We start from the raw sequence: 20,237 nt of genomic DNA, 5'->3' as shown, positions 1-20,237 counted from the left end.
ATGCTAGGCAAGCACTCTACCACTAGGCCAAACTCCCGGCCCTCATTCTTCTTAACACCTGATTTAGCCAAAATTACCCAACAGATCAACTTCATATTCAGTGTGCTGGGAAACACAAGAATCCATCTGTGGATAAGTTGTTGAATGAATGAGACAGATTCAATACCTGCCTTCAGACATTTTATACTTAACAGGCAGGCAGCCTCTGAGCCAGTGCCACTGTGAAGTTTGATGGCATTGAAAGCCATGAGAGCATTAGGGGAAGGTCTCAGCATCTGTTTCCTAGTAGTTGTCAGAGCACTTACTGAGTGCTTAATATTGTCTGAGTTTAAAAACAAGCTGTTGGCAGCTTGTCAGGAATGCTACACTTGGACTCTGGTGGGAGTGTAGATACTATGGACAGACAGAGGACAAAATGTGTAACAAAGCCTCTCTTCTCTTATATGTCTTGTTTTCCTTAGTACCAAACATCAGCCTCGATGTGTTGCAGCCCAGTTTTCCTGAGATCTTGCTGGAGTCACACATGATCATGATCCTGGTACTGTAGCTCCTTCTCCTTGCTTAGTACCCCTCTCTCTCTCTCTCTCCCTCCCCCCCCTTTCCTGTCAAAGTTACTTATAGAAGCCCTTAACAAGTAAAATAGATTTTTTCCTTCTATTTTTGTTTTCTGAGCTGCAACTATGACACTTCTTAATTTTTTAATTGTTATTGTAGAGTTAATACACACAGGGATAACAGTTACATGAATTAGGTAATGAGTAATGAATACAATTCCTTTTTTTGGGGGGTGGGGTCAGTTGTGGGGCTTGAACTCTGAGACTGGGTGTTGTCCCTGAGCTCTTCAGCTCAAGGCTAGTGGTCTTCCACTTGAGCCACAGTTCCACTTCTGGTTTTCTGGCAGTTAATTAGAGATAAGAGTCTCGGCAGTTTTTCTTTTTATTTTTTTGTGCCTGGGCTGGCTTTGAACCTCGATCCTTAGATCTCAGCCTCCTGAGTAGCTAGGATTCCAGGAGTGAGCCACTGGTGCCTGGCAAGTACAATTCCTTCTAAATCATGTCTCCCCTTCTGTCACTCTCTGCCAGATTTTTCTTCTTGTCCTCACCCACAACATAGCAATTCATTTTCTACTTGGTTTTCAGTGAGCTCCACTGCTGCATTTGTGTATCCTTGTTCTACCTTTTATTTGCCCTCCCATCATCTCTCAAATACAGGCTCACACCTGTAATCCTAGCTACTCAGGAGTCTGAGATATGAGGTTTGAGGTTCAAAGCCAGCCCAGGCACTAAAGTCTGTGAGACTCTTATCTCTAATTAAGCAGAAAAACTGAAGTGGCGCTGTGGCTCCAGGGGTAGGGCAGTAGCCTTGGGCCAAAGAGCTCAGGGACAACGCTAAGGCCCAGAAGTAGGGTGGTAGTTTTGAGTTATAGAGCTCAGGAACAGCTCCCAGGTGGAGTTCTAGCCCCACTACTGACCAAAAAAAGAAAACAAAAACAAGCAATAGTAACCAAAAGGGGCCGGGAGTTTGGCCTAGTGGTAGAGTGCTTGCCTAGCATGCATGAAGACCCGGGTTCAATCCTGGATACCACATACATAGAAAAAAAAGCCGGAAGTGGTGCTGAGGCTCAAAGAAATAAATCTAAAAATATAGAATAATAAAAATAAAAATAAAGAATAATATCTAGAAACAATCTATAGCAGGAAGAACAGTGCTAGAAGAATATCAATACCAAACTTCAAGCTTTATTACAAAGTCATAGTAATAAAAACCTATTGGTACTGGTACAAGAATAGGCCTGAAGACCAATGAAACAGAATAGAAGACCCAGAAATAAGCTTACAAACATATAGCTGCCTAATATTTGATAAGGGAGCCAGAAACACAGGTTAAAAGGAGGACAGCCTCTTCAACAAATGGTGCTGGCAAAACTGGCTACCTACATGCAGAAAACTGAAGCTAGATATTCACACTGTACCAGAATCAACACTAAATGAATCAAAGACCACAATGTAAAAATACTGTGAAAATATTATAGGAAAGGGTAGGGGAAACAAAGATCTAGAATCACAACAAATCCACAACAGACTAGAAAAATGGGATTGTATCAAACTGAAGAGCTTCATACCTAGCAAGATAAAGTCCACAGAATGGGAGAAAATCTTCACTACCTATATATTATACTTCAGACAAAGGCCTCATATTAATATGTACTTAGAGCTCAAAAAGTGAAACCACCCCACAATAAGCCCTTGCTTAGCTTCTCTAACAGCCACACTTTGGAGCCTAAGTCAATAGCATGGCGTTGGTCTGCTGCCACCTTGTGGAGGACTTTAGACTCTATCTACCCTGGTTTGTCTTAGGCATTCTTTCTTTTCACAGTATGAGTGTGGTGGTGACTTGATGATGATGATTCCAGTGAATACTTCTGTGGCTTTTATGTGCTAGGCACTATACTAAGCACTGTGCATATTAACTGATTTAATATTTATTACAGTTATAGGTGAGAGAACTGAGGCACACAGGAAGATAGGGGACCTGTCAAGGTTGCACACCTTTTTGTAAAAGGTGAATCCAAGGGGCCAGGGACTAGCAGAAGAAAGGAAGAGGATGAGAGTTCATGGATTAATATACTTGAAGTACATTATCTACGTGTGTGAAGATGTCATAATGACACTTTTTGGGGGGGGGTGGTCATAGGGCTTGAACTGTCCCTGAGCTCTTCAGCTCAAGGCTACCATCCTACCCTTGAGCCACGCCCCACTTCCTGTTTTCTGGAGGTTAATTGGAGAATCTCAGTTCCTTTTGTGCCCAGGCTGGCTTTGAACCTTGATCCTCAGATCTCAGCCTCCTGAGTAGCTAGGATTACAGGTGTGAGCCACCCTGCCTGCCCCCTTGCCTTTTTTTTTTTTTTAAGAGATGGACCTAACTTTCAAAGCTGGGCTAACAGGTTTCCAAAGTCAGTGTAGTTTCCTTGATCACCTGTGCCTCTAAGTGATTTTCAGTCTGTTCAAGTGGCAGAACCCATGAAGATAATGGTAATTATCTTCAGTGATAATTTATTACATCCTGTGAAGGTACGATCAGCCAGGATATATAGCTAATTTGATTTTTATTTATAAACAGCAAAGATAAAAGCCCTCCTATGAGCCCAACCACATGCCTGGACGGATAGGTACTTCTCAGAGGGATAGCTGGTTCAGATTTAAACTTTTCCAAAACCTATTGCCTATTGTTTTTGCCTATTGTTAGCAACAATAGCAGTCATAGTATAGGTTTAATGTGAGAGGAATCTTTAAATCTAGGTTATTATGTCTACCAGCTTAAATTGCCCCTGTAAGTGGGAGAGAATTTGCTGATATCTGTTGAGAAGCCCCTTGGTGCTGGCTATGGAAAACTTGAGTCCTGCAGGAATGATCTTCACTGATTTTTCTCAGGCTAGATTGGTGACTGGCAACTATTCATACGGGTGTAGGGAGGTGTAGAGCTGTTATTTTTTTCCTGTGAGCCATTGTCAAGTGGACTTACCTGAAAGTGATTATGTAACTGGTACTCAGAAATATAGTTGACATACTGCACTAGATTAAACTTCTAAAATTCTGATTTTGTCAGTTTTGTGCATTGGGAGGTGATGAGTTGACATTAAGTGATCTCTGGGTCACTTCCTCTCTGACTCTCTGCTTGTAGCTGTCACTGTGGCTTGATGACATAGCTCTTTTGAATATCAGCCTGTCAGTCACAGTATCAGTCTGGGTCTGAGTAGAATTTTAAAACTGTGTGAGTCTTTAGAGTTTTGGTTGTTCTTTCATTATCTTGAAGCATCATTATCTACAGGGAAGAAGAAAAAGAATGTGTGGGAGCTATGTTATGTGTCTGCGGATATAGAGTCAGGAAGGAGACCGAGATCAAAATAGTGAGTCTGGAACTGCTATGATCTGTGTGTGTATGCACACATATGTGCACATGCAAGCACACTTATGCAAACATGCCCACACATGAGGGCCAGTTGACACCTGAGTGGAGAAGGCTATCAAGTTTGATGTGGTGAAGAGGATTACCTTGACTTGTCACAGTTTGGGTTGGAGTCCCTCAGTTTGTGACTGGACTGGGCTGCTTTGAAGACATGGATTTCCCTAAACATTTGCTCTAGGAATCTACAAAACTTTCTTCCTTGTTCCAAGGCCCCTTGGATATCCAGCTGATCCCTTGATTCAGATTCCCTCATGGAGGAAGTTTCTCCTGGAGGGAGAAACAGGCACCAAATGGAGGCTTGCAAATTGTTCCCAGCCCCTCAACAAATTAAACTAGTAGGACACATTAAACCACATCTTGTATCTTTCTTGGTTAAGACAGTGATTCTTACTTGAGGGCAGTTTTGTCTTCCAGGTGGGTATTTGGAAATGTCTGAAGAAAATTTTGTGTGGTGTAATTGAGGGGTAGAGCATCCAGAGAGTAGATGTCAGGATGCTAAACATTCTGTGATCCACTGGGCAGTCTTAATCAAAAATTCATACCTGTTCCAAATGTCAGTTGAGAAACTTTCCTGACTATGCACCTTGCTCCTCTTCCCTGGCTCCAGACTCTACACCTTCATGTTTAGCAAAGACTTGGTTTTGCCATGGTAAAAAAAATGACTGCCCTGCTTCCTGGGCTGCTGGATTAGAGGAGCTGAGTTCAGGTCCTTCAGGCTAACATGTACAGTAGTACTGCTTTCTCTCCCATAGATGAAATATATTGTTTGAGGTATAAAAAGCATAGGCATTTAAGATATTTTAAAATTGCCTTTCATTTTTTCTTTCTTTTATGGTCATTCACTGATTTTGCTGCCAAGTTTAAATTGCATCTTTTAGTATTCTCAAGAAGGGAGCACTGTGTGTTAGAATAAACTACTTTGAAAATTTGTTTAAAAAAAAAAAGCATAGGTGGGCCGGGAGTTTGGCCTAGTGGTAGAGTGCTTGCCTAGCATGCATGAAGACCCGGGTTCAATTCCTCAGCACCACATACATAGAAAAAAGCCGGAAGTGGTGCTGAGGCTCAAGTGGTAGAGCTCTAGCCTTGAGAAAGTCCAAGGACAGTGCTCAGGCCCTGAGCTCAAGCCCAGGACTGGCGCAAAAAAAAAAAAAAAAAGCATAGACATCTTTACACTATATGGACAAATATATAAATATGACTATGATGTTAAATATATAAAAAATGAAGGATGTTTAGAAAGCAGTGCCTAAAAAACAAGCAGTAATGTAAAACACGGAGAAAACTTTAGGCTAAAGTACCTGTTTCCAAGTTCAGGCCCTTGTCAGTCTCTGCTTTTCTGTTTAAACTCTTAGTTGAATGAATAAGCTCTGATTTATACCCTACCTTCCTTGACATTCTGTCTTCGACTTGACAGATGTCATGTATTTTGCACCCAATGGAAAGAGATCCCTTCTGTTTTCAGTTCCATTTCTCATATAGAGGGGTGACAATGGACTGCCGCTGATAGAACTGTGGGGCTTATTTGGGAGAATTAGGACAATTATCGTAGGCGGGTAGACTAATGGCTGAAAGTGAGCATCTGATTCTTTCCTGCCAGGGGAGAAGGAAGAGGGAATGCAGGTTGGTGGGGGGGGGGGATCCTCTTGACAATTTGCTGGCTATCAGTCTCTGATTTCACTACCTTTCCTTTGTCACCTTCCTACAGGGGAACAGTGGCCTTAAACCCAAGGACAATGAGTTCACATCTAAACCCTGGCACTGGCCTATCAACTATCAGGTAGTGTCTGAGGCTAGAGTTCTCCCAGAAAGTGGAGCCAAGTAAGGGACTGTTAAACCTGGGTTGTTCTGGGGTTCCAAGGGGAAGCCTTATCTAGGTGGCTGGATATAGAGTTGGGTTTTCTGCCCTGATTCTCACCCCACTTTCCCAGAGAGCTCATGTAGAATTTGTGTTCTGGACCTCCTGTCCAGACTGCTTGACTGAGGAAGGTGTCTGGTCTTTCCCTCTGTGGAGTGAGGCTGGTGGGAATGAGCTGAGCCCTGGATCAACTGGGCATTCTCTGCTCCACAGGGCCTGCGCTTCTCAGGGGCTAATGACACAGACTTCCGAGTCTATCTACTTGGCAACCCGGTGAGTGTCTTATGGGTCCCCTCCTGCCTGACCCAGTGCATGCCTGTGGAGAGCTGTTACCATGTTCTCATCCCCTGCTGTCCTTCCCGTACAGGTGGTCTGGTGGCTGAATCTGGTGAGCATTGCCCTTTACCTCGTCTTGGGGAGCACAGCTGCCATTGCCATGCAAAGAGGGGTGCAGCTGCCCACAGAGCTGGAAGGTTAGGGCCCCTGTGTTTTCTCTGCCCTGCCTACAGTTGGTAAGGGCTTATGGATAGGGGAGGGTCTGCCTCCTGTGCGAGGACCCCATGTTAACCCACTGCACTTTATTCCTTCTTGGTTTGAAGGCCAGCTCATAATCACTCAGTACCCAGTGATGTGTGCAATATATTTCCCCTCCCAGCATCCCTGCCAGGCTAGTATTACTCAGGTACAGTGGGAGTCAGGAGGTATCCCAGGACATGTAGTTCATAAGTGTTGGCGCTGAGTCTCAGATACATGCATTTAACTTGAGAGCCTTTGCTTCCCCGTGCTAGAGCCAGAGCCACCCTTTCCCATGGCCCTGTTCTCCAGTAGGCAGAGACAGTGTTCCCTGCTAGTGCTACCCCTGTCTATTTAGCTGTGACATAGATCATAGCACTAGAGACATCTCTACAGCTGTGTTTGCCCTGAAGCTTCCTATCCCAACAGCACAGGCCCAGGTCCCCTTCTTTGTGCAATCTGACCCCTGAGAAGGTTTGTGGTGGTGGAGATGCCAGCAGAGAGGAGAAAGTGCAAGTGTCTGGATCTGTGTGCCTCCTGCCCAGCAGTGTCATGCCCCCGCTGGCATGTGGCATCCTTGTCATGATGTCAAGGTTTGCTAGGTTGGGTACTGAGCAGGCCTCTCAAGACTACTTACTTTTATAGTTACCATGGTGCCATGTGGGGTGGTCACATGAGGGAAGGAAGTGAGGTAAAGTCACCTCTTCAGAGTCACACAGCAAGGAAGAAGCAGAGCTGGGCTGGAACCCAGGCTGTCCAGCCTTCTTACTGGGCTGTGCTGCTTTGGGGTCCAGGACAAATCCAGGTGTTGCTGCGAGGAGGTGGTCAGATGCTGCTTGGCTGGATGCTCCATTACTTCCCGTTCTTTCTGATGGGCCGGATCCTCTACTTCCACCATTACTTCCCAGCCATGCTCTTCTCCACCATGTTGACAGGTCAGCATTGCTTGCCCATACTGGGGACACAAATTGGGAGGCAGGGCAGGAGAGGAGGGAACGGCCACTATGAGTAGCAGTGCTGCTTCCTGCAGGATTCCTAGAAGTTCTCTGACAAACTGGCTGTTTTCCCTCATCTCCCTAGGTATCCTGTGGGACAGCCTTCTGCGATTCTGTGCCTGGGGTTTGGCATCCTCTCCCCTGGCCAGGGGTGTCCACCCCATGGGAGTGCTGAGCCTGCTCCTGGTCACTGCCTACAGGTGCGCTGCCCCTAGCAGTCCTCCGTCAGGTGCTCATTGGCACTTTGGCCCTGAGTTTAATTAGGGTCCCTTGGGAGTATTGAAGCTGCTCTGTGGTTGGCTCAGCCCTAGTGGGTCACAATTGCAAAGCCACTCAGATGACCTTAATGTGTAGTCAGGGTAGAACTCCTCCTGCCAATGGTTCCCAACTTTAATACCCCTGTTAGTCCTGGGGCTCCTTGCTGAAATAGCAACGGAGAGGGAGGGAAGTGTGGGAGTGCAGGGGAGAGGGGGAAGGGATCCCAGAATTTCTGGAGGGAGACTATTATTAAGAAAGCTCCCCTTTTCCCTCCTTCTGGCAAGTTTTACAGGTCCTGCACTGAAAGCCCCTAATTGTGACTCTGTGAGATCCTTGTGACCTGTGAGCACACACTTGCCAAAGAAGGTTAAACTATTAACCAGTACCCCCAGGACCACACCCCTAGATGGTCCTTCTCTGAGTCCTGAGGGGAAGAATGTGTACTGAGCTCCTGGACCAGAGCGTGCCCACTGGCAGACTGAATCAGATGGGCAGATGGACTGAGTTGTGTTGATGGAGCCTGTATAATGTGCCCAGCAGGAGGGACATTAGTCAGTGGTCCTCTGTGCCACCTGACATATACCAGTTACCTCCCTCTGATTCCTTCCCTCAGCTTCTACCTCTTCCACCCTCTGGCTTATGGGATGGTTGGTCCCCTAGCCCAGAATCCTGAAAGTCCAATGGCAGGACTAAAGTGGCTGGAATCGTGGGACTTTTGAGGCTACTGCAGAGGACTGAGGCCTGGTTCCAGGAACTCTCTGAAGAGAGCCAGCTGCAGAGTCAAGTCTTGGACTCTGTCAGCTTCAGGTTGCTGTCTGAGGAGCCCAAAGCATCTTGGATCAAGCTCTGGGTGCAAACCCAGATTTCACTCAACACTAACAAGCTGCAGCTCTGTCTCCAGTACCTGCAATGGACTGTGTCTCTTGGACCTAATTCTCTAAATGTGTATTGTGAAGAAGGATGAGTGTGGGAGGGAATGTGTGTCCAATTCTCTGTGGAATACACACTAGCTGGGCAGCTGAGAGGCATAAATTCTGAGAAGTCGTCAAGGGCTGCTGTAAGATTTCCTGGTATTTTTTCACATTAGATGTGGCTTGGTTTGTAAGGTCTGTGAGAAATCCTCTGACTTCCAAGAGGGTCTCTTGGGCTGAGAATGCTGGCTCTTGTCTGTGCTGAGGCCCAGCTTGGGACTGTCCAAGCTTCATCACCCTTCCTCCCATAAACAATCAAGTCCTTGGGGAGCCTGCCCCCCATGACTTTCCTAGATAACATCTGTGGGCACAGGCCAGCTGGACTTCTGGCCCTTGATGCACCAGGCTCCGGGTACTCTGCACCAGCCTGTGGTTGGCTCTGCCTTAGCCCTGAGTTGCTACTCCTCTAGCACACTGAGGTTGGTGGGAGAACCATGTTCTGTCCATGGGTACTCTGTATTCCCAGTCCTGTGCACCAGAGACCATTTTGCTGTCCAGACCTTCTAGCAGCATTCTCCTGCTGGCTGGGAAAGCAGTTGGGGCACTTTCTCAGCAGCTGAGATAGAGAGGAGTCTGAGTGGGGATCCTTATGTGAACTGAGATTCCTGAGATGCCCAGATACCTGGTACTCAGCCTGGTAGGGCCAGTGTTCCCTCCTCTGTTGGATGTTTCACATCATAGGATTTCCTCTTTCTCTCTGTCCTTATTTCTCCCCAAAGACCCTGGGCACCTAGAAACACATGACAGCTTCTACAGTCTACCACTTTGAGCTCAGAGCTCAAAGCTTCTTCCACTTCTTCCCACAGAGGGATTAAGAAAACTTTGGAGGTCAGAAGCAAACCAACCAAGGGCCAGCCCTTTAGCGTGCCTGCCTCCTCTCAGTTCAGGACAAAATGTTTATTTGATCTCAGAAGACTTTGATGCTTCACGGTTTAATAATGACTACACCACTCTCCATCTTCCCTCCACTGTAGCTCCCAACAACTCTGACAGGGTCACAGCTCTTTAAAGCATCTTCAGGAAATGGTTGCCATGGAGACTGGTAATTGGTCTCAGGGACAGGCTGTGCTACCTACAGAGTAGTGAGGAGGGAAGCTTCTGGGCTGTGCTTGGCCGCTCAGACCAAGCATCATTAATGTTAATAGAGGAAATGCAGCCATGTCAAAAGCAAGGCAGGGTAGTTAATTAGATCTGAGGCCCACTGACCTCCCTTTCCCAGGGCTGTAGCCCTTTTGACTTCCCCAGCAGGAAGCTTAGCCTGTGCCCTGAGTCTGGGCTGTCTGCTTAATTGCATTTCTGGCAAGGATGGAGAGACTCTGTCCTGACACTCCCTCCCTTTCTCCCTTCTGCAGGCAGAGCTAGTTTCTGCTGTGCCCAAGTGAGGTACCATCTGGGTGGGCTTTTCTGCAGGTAGGATGCAGAGATCTGCCTGGCTTTTAGCAAAGGTGGTCCATCATGACAAGCCTGTGTCTTATTAGTTCCCAAGAGGCACTTGTTGGAAGGGTGGAGCTGTGTACGAGCCCAGGGGCATCACAGAAGTGAGGATGAGGAAGGGGTGAGCTCAGCTAGCTCCCTGTCTACCCCTCTCCCAATATGACCACCACCTTGGGGACAAAAAAAAATCCCTTCTTTCTTTCCCTGTTTTGCTGGGATGGAGGAGGGAGACTCTCCACCCACAGCTCAGGGTCTGTTTGGAAGGCGCTGGAAATAATAGCCATGTTGAAGAGGAAGGGGGAGTGCGGGCTGCAGCCCTTGGGATTCGGTAGAAATGTGACATCTCAAACTGCTGGTAGAGAAAAAAAAACAACATTTGTCAGATAGCCCAACCTCCAGCCAGTGTCTTGAGCCACATTTTTTTTTTCAGTTGAATTATTCAGAGGCCATTTACTTTTGTAATAAATAGCTCTTATTTTTAATGCCATGCTGTTCTTGTACTTAATTGCATCTGACTTGCCCTCTGGCCTCCTTTAAGAAGAGGAGAATTTTGGAGGGCAAGAGTCATCCATGCCTGAGCGTCTTGTGTCTGAGGCCTTTTCTAATTCCAACTGCAGCTCTGATTGGCAGGCAAACCTGATGCCCAGAGGCCTGTGGGCCTCCCCCTGTACATGCTTCAGTAATGTTGGAAGACAGTTCAATCCACCTACACTTCCTCTAAAGTAAGTAGGAAACTGGAGCTTATAGACTACTTTTCTTAGTTTAATGTGCCCAGAGAGCATAGAAAAGCTGCAAGGAAACCATTTTTGTCCACTCCTCAAACTGAGTGGCTTTTTTTTCTTTTGGTGATGGTCCTGGGGCTTAAACTTAGGGTCTGGACTAGTTTCTACTACTTAGGGCGCCTCTGCTGCCTCCGCTGCCTCCCCCTCCTCCTCCTCCTCCCCCTTTTTCTCTGGCCCCCTCCTCCTCCCCCTTCTCTTCCCTCTTTTTCTCCCCCTTCTCTCCCCCCTCCTCCTCTCCTTCCCCTCCTCCTCCTTTTCACAGTTTTTTGAAGATGAGACACACTGACTTTCCTGCCTGGGCTGGCTGCACACTACAATCCTCAGCTTCCTAAGTAGGACTACAGGCATGAGACACTGGCAGTATCCAGCAAGCAGTTTGCCGTTCTGCTTATCAGAGAACCTCATCCTGCCATGGCCCTGTCATCCGGAAGGCCTAAGGAGACCTAGGATCTAAGAAAAGTGGGCCTGACTTGAGGGTCGGCCTGAAGGGAGGAGGGAAAAGAGCCTTGCCGTACCACAAAGTGTCTGGATTGCCCATCTGCACCCTCAGGACCAAGTGTAGTTGGGGGCAGGCTGGGAAAAGGTAAGTCGTGATCCTTAGGAGATGGAAAATGCCAAGGACAGAAAGGTTAGACAGACCAGGTGCTGAGTTTTGGGTGTTCACTCATTTGACATCTAGTCTTCATCATGGTCAAGGATTCAACCAGAGAAGTCAAGAATTGTTTGTGTCCATTTTTCCCAAGAGAGATGAAGTTAGTTGCTTAAATCATAATAAGGAAATAGAAGCAAGACTCAGGGTTACAGTAGGGCTTTCTGGCTTCTCCAACTTACTCCTGGACTGGAGGCCCCTCCCTGGAGCACCCTGGCTGCCCCGGACACAGGAAGGTATCAGCTCAGAAGTGTTCTGGATCAGTGTGTCTTTCCTGCTTCCCCAGCTCTGTCAGGGACCCATTGTTCCTGGTTCTCCCAAGTACACCCAGGCCAGTGGGAATGGTAGTGGTATGGGTGATGTGTGTCTGTGTGTGTCTGTGTCTGTGCATGTGCACACTAGTACCAGAACTTAAACTCAGCCTTAATCTCTCATTCAGCCTTCTTGCCATACCTCTACTCTGGCATTTTGCTGATTAATTGGAGATGGAGTCTCTTCATCTGGACTACGAACACTGACTGTTCTTGATCATAGCCCATTAAGATGATGGAAGCAGTAGAAAAGATAGAGCAGATGTCAAACCCTGGCCCCACCACTTAAGTGACCTTGGGCCAGTTGCTTCATCACCTTTGTCTCTATTTCTTCAATAAGATGAAGGTGTCAAAGAGATTTTTTTCGTTTGGGGGCTTTTGTTGTTGTTGTTCTGGCCCTGGAGCCTGGTCTCAGGGGCGGGATATTATCTGAGCTTTTTTATTCAAGGCTAGTGCTCTACCACTTGAGCCACACATGCACTTTCAGCTTTTTGCTGGCTGATTAGAGATAAGAGTCTCATGGATTTTCTTGCCCAGGCTGGCTTCAAACCATAGTCCTCATATCTCGGCTTCCTGAGTAGCTAGGCTTACAAGTATGAGCCTCTGGCACTCTGCTAAGCCTCACTTGATAGAGCTCTTGTGGGATGAGAGCTACGGGCCCATGTCTGGACATAAATGCTCATTGCTAGCTCTTTACTGTCATCAATACTTGACAACACTGAGTAGCCATTGGACTCTCCTAGGTTTTAATAGATGTCCCACAGAAAAGAGTGATTCTGTGATAGTGCCAATCCCTCAAAGGTGAGTTCAGATCTTCCGTCACTCCTGGCTTCTGCACCATGCCAGATCCGTAGTCCTTTTCTTATGGGGAGCAGAGATTAGCAAGCACCTTGACCTCTCCTGCTAACTCCACTTACTAGCTAAGACTACTACTATCATGAACTCATTAGTCTACAGCCTCTGACCAAAAGAGAATGGTAAAAAGGGTCCTGAATATGGGCTGTTGCCAGGAAGTGCAAGCAAGCTGGACAAATGGAGGCTGTAGACCAGCTAGGTGCTGTTCAGTCTATGCAGAGCACTGTTCTTGTTTGGAGACCACTGGGACTCTAGGATAGTCTTTGTCAGGTTTCTTCAATGTCTTTTACACTCCAGTCCAAGGAAGATTTGGGAAAATACAGAATAGAGCGCTTTCCATACTCCATTCAGGGGAAAGGGAGCAGATAGATGGTGATAGATAGGTTTTATGGGGTTTGCTGGTGCAAGACTGAAGCTCTTCAATTCTGGTTCAGAATGAGGAGGAGACATTCTAGGAGGCAAGCATTTTTTATCTAGCACAGGGCTAGCTATGAGCCAGCCAATGGCTTGAAGATAATCACTTTGTATCCATGAAATCAAAGGATGCCCTCTAGAAATCTTGCCACCCCAAACTGGAAATAAGAGTCTCACAGGGCCTTTTCTTGCCTGGACTAGCTTCCAACTGTAATCCTCAGATCTCAGCCTACAGAATAGCTAGGAATACAAACATGAGCCACCAGTACCTGGCAAAAACAATTTTTCTTTTGTTGGTCATGGGGCTTGAACTCTGGGCCTAGGTGCTGTCTCTGAGCTGTTTAGCTCAAGGCTACTGCCCTACCCTGTGAGCCACAGCACCACTTCCAGCTTTCTAGTGGTTAGTTGGAGATGAGTCTCATAGTCTTTAGTGCCTGGGCTGGCGTTGAACCTCAGATCTCAGCTTCCTAAATAGCTAGGATTATAGGTGTGAGCCACTATGCCGGGTTTAAAAACAAATTGTTTTAAGTTATGATTTTTTTAAAACTTCATGTGCATTTGGTATCTGCCTGTGTCTTCTTGTAAGGCAACCATCCAGACCACATGGAAGTAGGACAAGAGAATTACAAGGAAGTTTATTAGTGGGAGCCATCCTGCCCACAGGAGAGGGAGAGACGTACTGTCAGGATTTATCCAGGTAGATCCTTTTAACACAGGAAGTCGTGATAGGAAGTACTCTGCTAGGTGGGCCAAGGGTGGGAGTACCCACCTATCCAGGGGAGTTCTAGGTCAGGGTGGAGTTCAGGTGGGAGGGGGCCTCCCGCTGATGGCAGCTGGGGTCTACAAGCTGCCTTGGGAAATGCAGTGGGAAGAGCTAAGGATCTGAGGTGAGGAGAACACTTAACACCCCTCTTCACACCCCCTCCCCGAAGTTCACCTGGCCAAGCAGGGCAGAGATTCCAACTAGGACTCAGGTTCACAAACCAGGTCTCATGAAAATCTAGGTCTGACAAGACATGGCTGTGGTCTGCCCCAGAGCAGAGTTGGTGCCCCTGTCAGACTCAGAGATTAGACAGCTCACGGCTGCTGTCCAGTCATGCCTGTCTGGGGCAAGCTCAAGAGCCCACCTAGCCCGGTCTGAGCATGGCTTGTGGTGCATACAGCATCTGCATAAGGTGATTAGATTCAACCCTAAATCCTCCTTGCTTTTGAGCCTCAGCACTGAGTGCTGGAGTTAAATGTTATGTTTTTCTCAAGGCAAGCCCCGGCCTTGAACTCATGACCCTTCTGCCTTGGCTGCCCAAGTTCTAGGTTTTGGATTTCGCAGGTGTGTACCATGGTGCCCAGCGAGCATGTGGTAATGTTACTAAGTTTCTGGGTGAGAAACTGAGGCCCAGAGAGGGTGCGTAATTTCTGTCAAGCTCTGAAAGCCGCCAGGCTGTGCGGCCAGGAGGTTACCCAGGGAGCGCACGCCTCGCTGGGCCAGAGGGGGCGGGGGCGCGGCAGCTTTAAAGGGAGGCTGCAGGAGCTCGGAGGTGCTGAGCGCAGCAACTGGAGTAGAGTCCCCTGAAGGGCCTGCGGGACTGGGCTTGCATCCCCTTGGCTCTGGGCCCCGCCCGGCCAAGGCCCTGGGGGCCATAGTGGCTGCGGAGGGGTCCGCGCCGCTGCAGGTGTCCGCTCCGAGATGGCGCAGCGCGTGCGGTGATGGCGTCTGCGCCCCCAGGGTCTCAGCCCTGCACCCCGCGTCCTGGGGAGAGCATGGATCGCCCAGAGCCCGAGCTGATCCGGCAGAGCTGGCGGATGGTGAGCCGCAGTCCGCTGGAGCATGGCACCGTTCTGTTCGCCAGGTGAGCACTGCCCGAGCTCCGGGGGGCCGGGGGGGATGCAGGGGGAGGGGCGCCTCGCGGGGAGTGGGCTCCGGGAAGCTGGATCGGCCGGAGGGGAGAAAACTGACCCCATTGCAGGGGCCAGGGTGGGGGCGGCTGCCAGGTGTGCGCCAGAGAAGTGGGGCGCGCGACGACGTGTGGCTCAGCCCCTCTGTTCTCTGTGCTGCTGCTGCTGCTGCTGCTGCTGCTGCTGCTGCTGCTGCTGCTGCAGGCGCATACATGCACCCAGATATGCATGCTGGTGTGGGGGGGATGATAGGGGTCTGCCACACCTGCCCCTCTTCCTGGGGTCCCCACTGCTGTGAGTGTGAGTACCCCGAAGGCAGGAGGGGCAGCGTGAGCAGGCGCCTTCCCCGCCCGCGTGTGGCAACCCTTCCAAAGGCAGGCGCAGGTTAGGACCAGAAAACCACCCGGAATGGGTGGCGTGCGGTGTGAAGAGGGGAGAAGAGGTGTGTAACCCCTCCGTTGTCACCAACCCTGAAGCCCTGTCTTTCCCACGGCTGTTAGGGAATCTAGGCTCTTAGGTCAGACCCAAACTTCTGACCAGGCTTTTGCAAAACCTCCCCAAGACCTCTTGCACTACATCTTCAGGAAGACAGCCACAGAGTTAGAAAACATGAGCCCTCCCAAGGCTGGCTGCCGGCTTCCCACTGTGCTTTCTAGGGTGCCCTGAACTCAGGTTTGCTCTGGCATCTTGGTGGCTCCCCTGCTTTCAAGTGCTGTGACCTGAGAGTTGCTTAGCCTCTCTGCAGGCTGCTTCTTCCTCTGTAAAATTAGAGTAAAAATTGTATCCATTGCTTTAAGTTGTGAAGGATATATACTTTACAAAGTTAGGCACGTGTGAAGTTTTCAGGTGTGTGTGTGTGTGTGTGTGTGTGTGTGTGTGTGTGTGTGTGTGTACTAGTGATTGAACCCAGGGCCTCCTGCTTGGTTGATAAGTGCTTTACCCCTTGAACTATGTCCTGTAGCCCTTTTTGTTGTTTCTATGTTGCTTTTGAGACAGGATATCCCAATCTCAAACTTGAGATTTTCCTACCTCCTCTTCTGAGTAGCTAGGATTACAGGTAGAGTCCCCAAGCCTGGCTAGCAGTTTGCTCTTGATGTCATCATTGGGCTGAGTCTCCTGGGAAGTTCTGGCCTAAAGCACACTCCCTCAACTCAAATTACACCCCTCCACTATTTAGAGAGAGGTTACTGTGTGCCAGGGGCTGTAAGACTCCTGGAGATGCACTGGCTTCTCTAAGCTTTCAGAACCTGGGGAAAAGGAGGGGTCCTGGCATGGTTGGTACTGCCACCTGAGGGGTGCTGCTGGCTTACTGCTGACCAGCTGGGGCTGCTGGGATCACTGCTCACTTAGGGGCTAACACCCTTTGCCCCCTAACCTGTAGGCTGTTCTCCCTGGAGCCCGGCCTGCTGCCTCTCTTCCAGTATGATGGGCACCAGTTCTCTAGCCCTGAGGACTGTCTCTCTTCTCCAGAGTTCCTAGACCACATCAGGAAGGTAAGGGAGGGGCTCCTGCTTCTTTCCCTCTGGGCTGGACCCAACCTGACACAATGGTCTGCCTTCCCTGACACACTGTCTTCAGCCACTGGCCACAGCTTTAGTCACTGCTCTCAGCCTTTCCCCCTGGTCTCTCAGCCATGGTGCCTCATGCTTAGTAGGCAAACACCCTACCATTTGACTACATTTTAGCCCCAAACTGAGATTTTTTTAGAGGCTGATTGTCCTCGCAGGGCCTCAGTTGCCCCTTGCCCTAGGCTAACAATATTGTCTTAATGACATCTGAGAGACTTTGAGATTCTCAAAGAGAGGCACTCATGAGTTTAACAGCATTCGTTTGGCGCCTACTGTATGCTAACGTAGGCTACTACCCTTGCTCTTTGAATACAGGGTGCTAAAGGCCTCCCTGGCCTTGGATTCTGGGTGCTGGCTGTAATCTGATGGGATTGTTTTGGGCCCTGGTGTGAGTCCTGTTTTACCCCGGCAGGTGATGCTGGTGATTGACGCTGCGGTAACCAATGTAGAGGACCTATCTTCCCTGGAAGAATACCTAGCCAGCTTGGGCAGGAAGCACCGGGCAGTGGGGGTGAAACTGAGCTCCTTTTCGGTAGGTGATAGGACTCTTACCTTCGGAGGACCAATCCTGGGCCAACACTCCCTCCCAATCCCATCACACCCCCCGCCTCTCCATTCCCTCAGATGCCAGCACTAGGGACCTTGTGTATGTGTCAACAATGTGACAGTGGCACTGGCTTGGCTTCTCTGAACTCCTGAGTTCTCGTCACAGACATCGCCTCTCTCAGAACCACAAAATCCACTGGTCTACTCAGCTTTCTTTTGCTGAGTGTCAAACCAATCCCTAAAGCCATCTGGCTTGAAGCAACAATTTCTGCTTGCCCACAGCTGGGCTCTGCAAGGCAGTGCTTGCGTTTCCCATGGGATGGTAGGAATGACCCCTTTGTTGCAGTCCACCAGGAGCTCTTCTCCTTGGGCAGGGCACCCAAGGAGGCTGTGCATCTTTGCCTCTCTCTCCTGTGCAAGCTGAGCACTATGTGGAGGGTTGCTGAGTTTCAGGACAAACCCCAGTGTGCAGATGCATGTAAAGCCTCTGCCAGTATCACTTTCTCAGTGTCCCACGAGCTGGCTTACTGGGGACCAGTGCTGTGCCAGACTCTGTTGTGCAGGTGGTAGGAAGCCCTGTGAGGAACGTGCCCACGTGGTCTTGCTTGCCTCTCTATCCAGTACAGTGCCTTGTTTTAAGAAATTAGAATGTTAGCCAGTCACGGTGGCTCATGCCTGTAATCCTAGCTACTCAGGAGGCTAAGATCTGAGGATCACAGTTCAAAGCTAGCCCAGGCACTAAAGTCCGTGAGACTCTTATCTCCAGTTAACCACTAGAAAACCGGAAGTGGCGTTGTGACTCCAGGGATAGGGCGGTAGCCTTGAGCTGAAGATCTCAGGGACAGCGCCCAGGCCCAGAGTCTAAGCCCCACAACCAACAAAAAGAAAAAAATTAGAATGTTATTTTTGGAACATTATAATTATTGAAGGCCTATTGTATGCAGATGCTAATAACCTTTTGAATCTTTCAAGAAGCTCAGAAATTGGAACTTTTACTTTTCGTTACTTGCTTAAGGCTGTCAAGCTCCCAAGTGGTGACTCGGATCTGAAATCAGGTCTATCTGGCTTCAGAGTCCAGGCTCTTAACTGCATGTGCTGGTCTTGCAAAGGAGGGAACCAAGGAAAAGGAAAAATGGATTGGATTTGAGGTAGGAGCTTCCATCCAACTTGGGTGGTCACAAGCTTAGGAGATGGTGAAATGCTTTATTCATTCAGACGTAGGGTGAAGGGTGGGTACAGTGTGATAGCCAAGGAGTAAGATGGGATCCCTATGCAGGAAAGAAGGCTGGCCCAGCATGCTTGGCCTTGATGGTCTCACCTGAACTGTGGAGCAATGCCTCTGAGATGATGGTACCTCTTGTCTTTGCAGACAGTGGGCGAATCCCTGCTCTACATGCTGGAGAGGTGTCTGGGCCCTGCTTTCACACCAGCCATGCGTGCTGCCTGGAACCAGCTTTATGGGGCCGTGGTACAGGCCATGAGTCGTGGCTGGGATGGCCAGTAAAAAGTGACTCTTGCTTGGTGGTCCCCAGCTGTTTACGTATCTCTCTTGGTCTGTGTCTGTTGTAGCCCAGGCCTCTATGTGTCTTGGTCTTGTCCCTTGGCTATACTAGAGAGGTGATAAAGAGGGCTCCATCTACAGAAGTAGTGGCCTTTCCTTCTGGAAAGAAATCTGGGCTTCCTCATCCTGGTGGTCTCTTCCCTGCCAGTGTGATCACTTTTCTGGCACCCCTTCTGGCCCCATGAGGCAGAGCAGAGCTTTGGTGGTGAGATGGCCTGGGGCTGAGATGGGGAGACTTGGAGACCATAGGCTCTGGCCCAGTAGGAAGGAGTAAGGTGGCCAGGCTTCAGGCCCCTTGCCTTTTGCCTGCTCAGGTGCTGTGATGCTTTCCACAAATGAAGAGAAAGCAGCTTTCAGGAGCCTGGGAGGGAAGGATGCTTTGTGGCTGTCATGCCGTATTTCTGGGTCTCTGTTACCCAGGCACCCCAGCCAAGTAATTTGGCAGAACTATCGCTTTGTCCTCGTTTAGCATTTTTGATAGGAGCAGCAGCAAGGCTCTTGAAGAGCCCAGCTCGCCAGCCAGGGTAGGGACAGGCAGAGGAGGAAGGAGAGCCACTCCACCCGTGAGAGCTAGGTCCGACTCTTCCTCACTGACCCAACTCCAAGAAAGCTAATTCTCCACCTGTGTCCTCTCACCCCTTTACTCACCAACTCTGCTTGGCAGCGGGCTGACCTGTGTAGTTATGTTTCACACCTGCTGTGTCCAGTGCTGGGGGAGCAGCAGGAAGTTCTCTGCCCTCCCCGAAGCCATCTGTACTTTCCTCTCCCTCTTTGCTGTGGTTCTCTGAACCCATGAGGAATAAAGTCTTTCTCTTCAGCCCTCCTGGACTGGTCTCTTCTTGGGCCTTAACCTGGGGCTCAGAGCAGGGAGGAAGGGCAGGACCATAGGGCCATAGAGGAGGTGGAGGGGAAACAGAGGTTTGGAGAAGTGGAGAGGAAGGTGATGGTGGAGTCTGGGGTGGAGATGGGGGAGGAGTCTGGGGTGATGATGGTGGAGATTGGTGAGGAGTCTGGGTGGTGATGGTGGAGATGGGGAGGAGTCAGGGGCTCTGAGTAGCAGGCTATGAAAAGCAGATTTTCTCTCTGCACACAGCTAAACCAGCCTCCCTCACAGCTAGGAGACACAGGACAGTTGTAACCAGTGAGCCATGGGAGGGGGGATGGGAGGGGTTAGCTCCTCTCTTTCCTGTTCCTTCTTGCTCTGTCATCTATCCATCGGTCTGGCACAGACTTCACAGTGACCTTCACCAAGGGTCCATGTGCTGACAGAACATGGCAGCACCACAGGGTGAAAGCAACTCTGCCCTGAGTTGCCAGCTACCTGAAGAAAGCCAACTGCTTAGAACTGTATATGAGAGAGACATTAGCGTTTCTTGCATTTTGGTCAGCACACAGCTTGCTAATTACAAGGAGGCTGCCTGTTGATCGAGGGCTTGGGAGTCCATTGGCTGGTGGCTAGACAGCCTAGGTAAGGCAAATAGCTCAAGTAGTATTTGCCTTGCATCCATGAGGCTCTGGGTTCAATCCCTATTACCACACACATATAAATACAACTACTAAACAGTACACTTAAAAATGATTAAGTATAGGGGCCGGGAGTTTGGCCTAGTGGTAGAGGGCTTGCCTAGCATGCACGAAGACACAGGTTCGATACACATACATAAAA

The 20,237-nt window shown here is 49.1% G+C and overlaps 2 protein-coding genes across 8 annotated transcripts in view; both read left to right on the top strand.

Annotated features, from left to right (window-relative positions):
• The window catches only part of Pomt2 (protein O-mannosyltransferase 2), a 37,595-nt gene extending 28,947 nt beyond the window's left edge, over positions 1-8,648 (top strand). For 2 of the 5 annotated variants that reach the window (XM_090344585.1, XM_090344588.1), the window contains exons 15-21: positions 462-538; positions 5,672-5,743; positions 6,035-6,094; positions 6,189-6,294; positions 7,129-7,269; positions 7,415-7,529; positions 8,201-8,648. In XM_090344585.1, the coding sequence (XP_090200711.1) occupies positions 462-538; positions 5,672-5,743; positions 6,035-6,094; positions 6,189-6,294; positions 7,129-7,269; positions 7,415-7,529; positions 8,201-8,306 (677 nt within the window). In that variant the 3' untranslated portion in view covers positions 8,307-8,648. The other 3 variants (XM_090344587.1, XM_090344586.1, XR_016537578.1) reach the window with 3 other exon arrangements.
• A 425-nt stretch (positions 8,649-9,073) lies between these two features.
• Ngb (neuroglobin) lies at positions 9,074-19,377 on the top strand. 3 transcript variants are annotated; one of them, XM_090344584.1, is made up of 5 exons: positions 9,074-10,714; positions 14,727-14,850; positions 16,278-16,389; positions 16,877-16,996; positions 18,380-19,377. In XM_090344584.1, exons 2-5 carry the CDS (start codon positions 14,762-14,764, stop codon positions 18,512-18,514), a joined length of 456 nt encoding a protein of 151 aa, XP_090200710.1. In that variant the 5' UTR covers positions 9,074-10,714; positions 14,727-14,761; the 3' UTR covers positions 18,515-19,377. The 3 variants fall into 3 exon arrangements, with proteins under 3 accessions (XP_090200710.1, XP_090200709.1, XP_090200707.1); XM_090344583.1 differs by lacking the exon at positions 9,074-10,714 and adding an exon at positions 11,137-11,357; XM_090344581.1 differs by lacking the exon at positions 9,074-10,714 and having other exon boundaries at positions 14,708-14,850.
• Positions 19,378-20,237: the final 860 nt, after the last annotated feature.

This window comes from Megascapheus bottae, chromosome 14 (genome assembly GCF_031878675.1).
Source record: "Megascapheus bottae isolate mThoBot1 chromosome 14, mThoBot2.hap1, whole genome shotgun sequence".
NCBI lineage: Eukaryota > Metazoa > Chordata > Mammalia > Rodentia > Geomyidae > Megascapheus > Megascapheus bottae.
This window is presented reverse-complemented; position numbering and strand designations above follow the sequence as displayed.

What these genes read in the sequence shown, in the direction of transcription:
- Ngb (XM_090344581.1), top strand. Translation starts at nt 14,708, where the DNA reads ATGGCGTCTGCGCCCCCAGGGTCTCAGCCCTGCACCCCGCGTCCTGGG. An exon ending in TCCTAGACCACATCAGGAAG is followed by an intron (nt 16,390 to 16,876) that starts GTAAGGGAGGGG and finishes TTACCCCGGCAG; the next exon opens with GTGATGCTGGTGATTGACGC. An exon ending in TGAAACTGAGCTCCTTTTCG is followed by an intron (nt 16,997 to 18,379) that starts GTAGGTGATAGG and finishes TTGTCTTTGCAG; the next exon opens with ACAGTGGGCGAATCCCTGCT.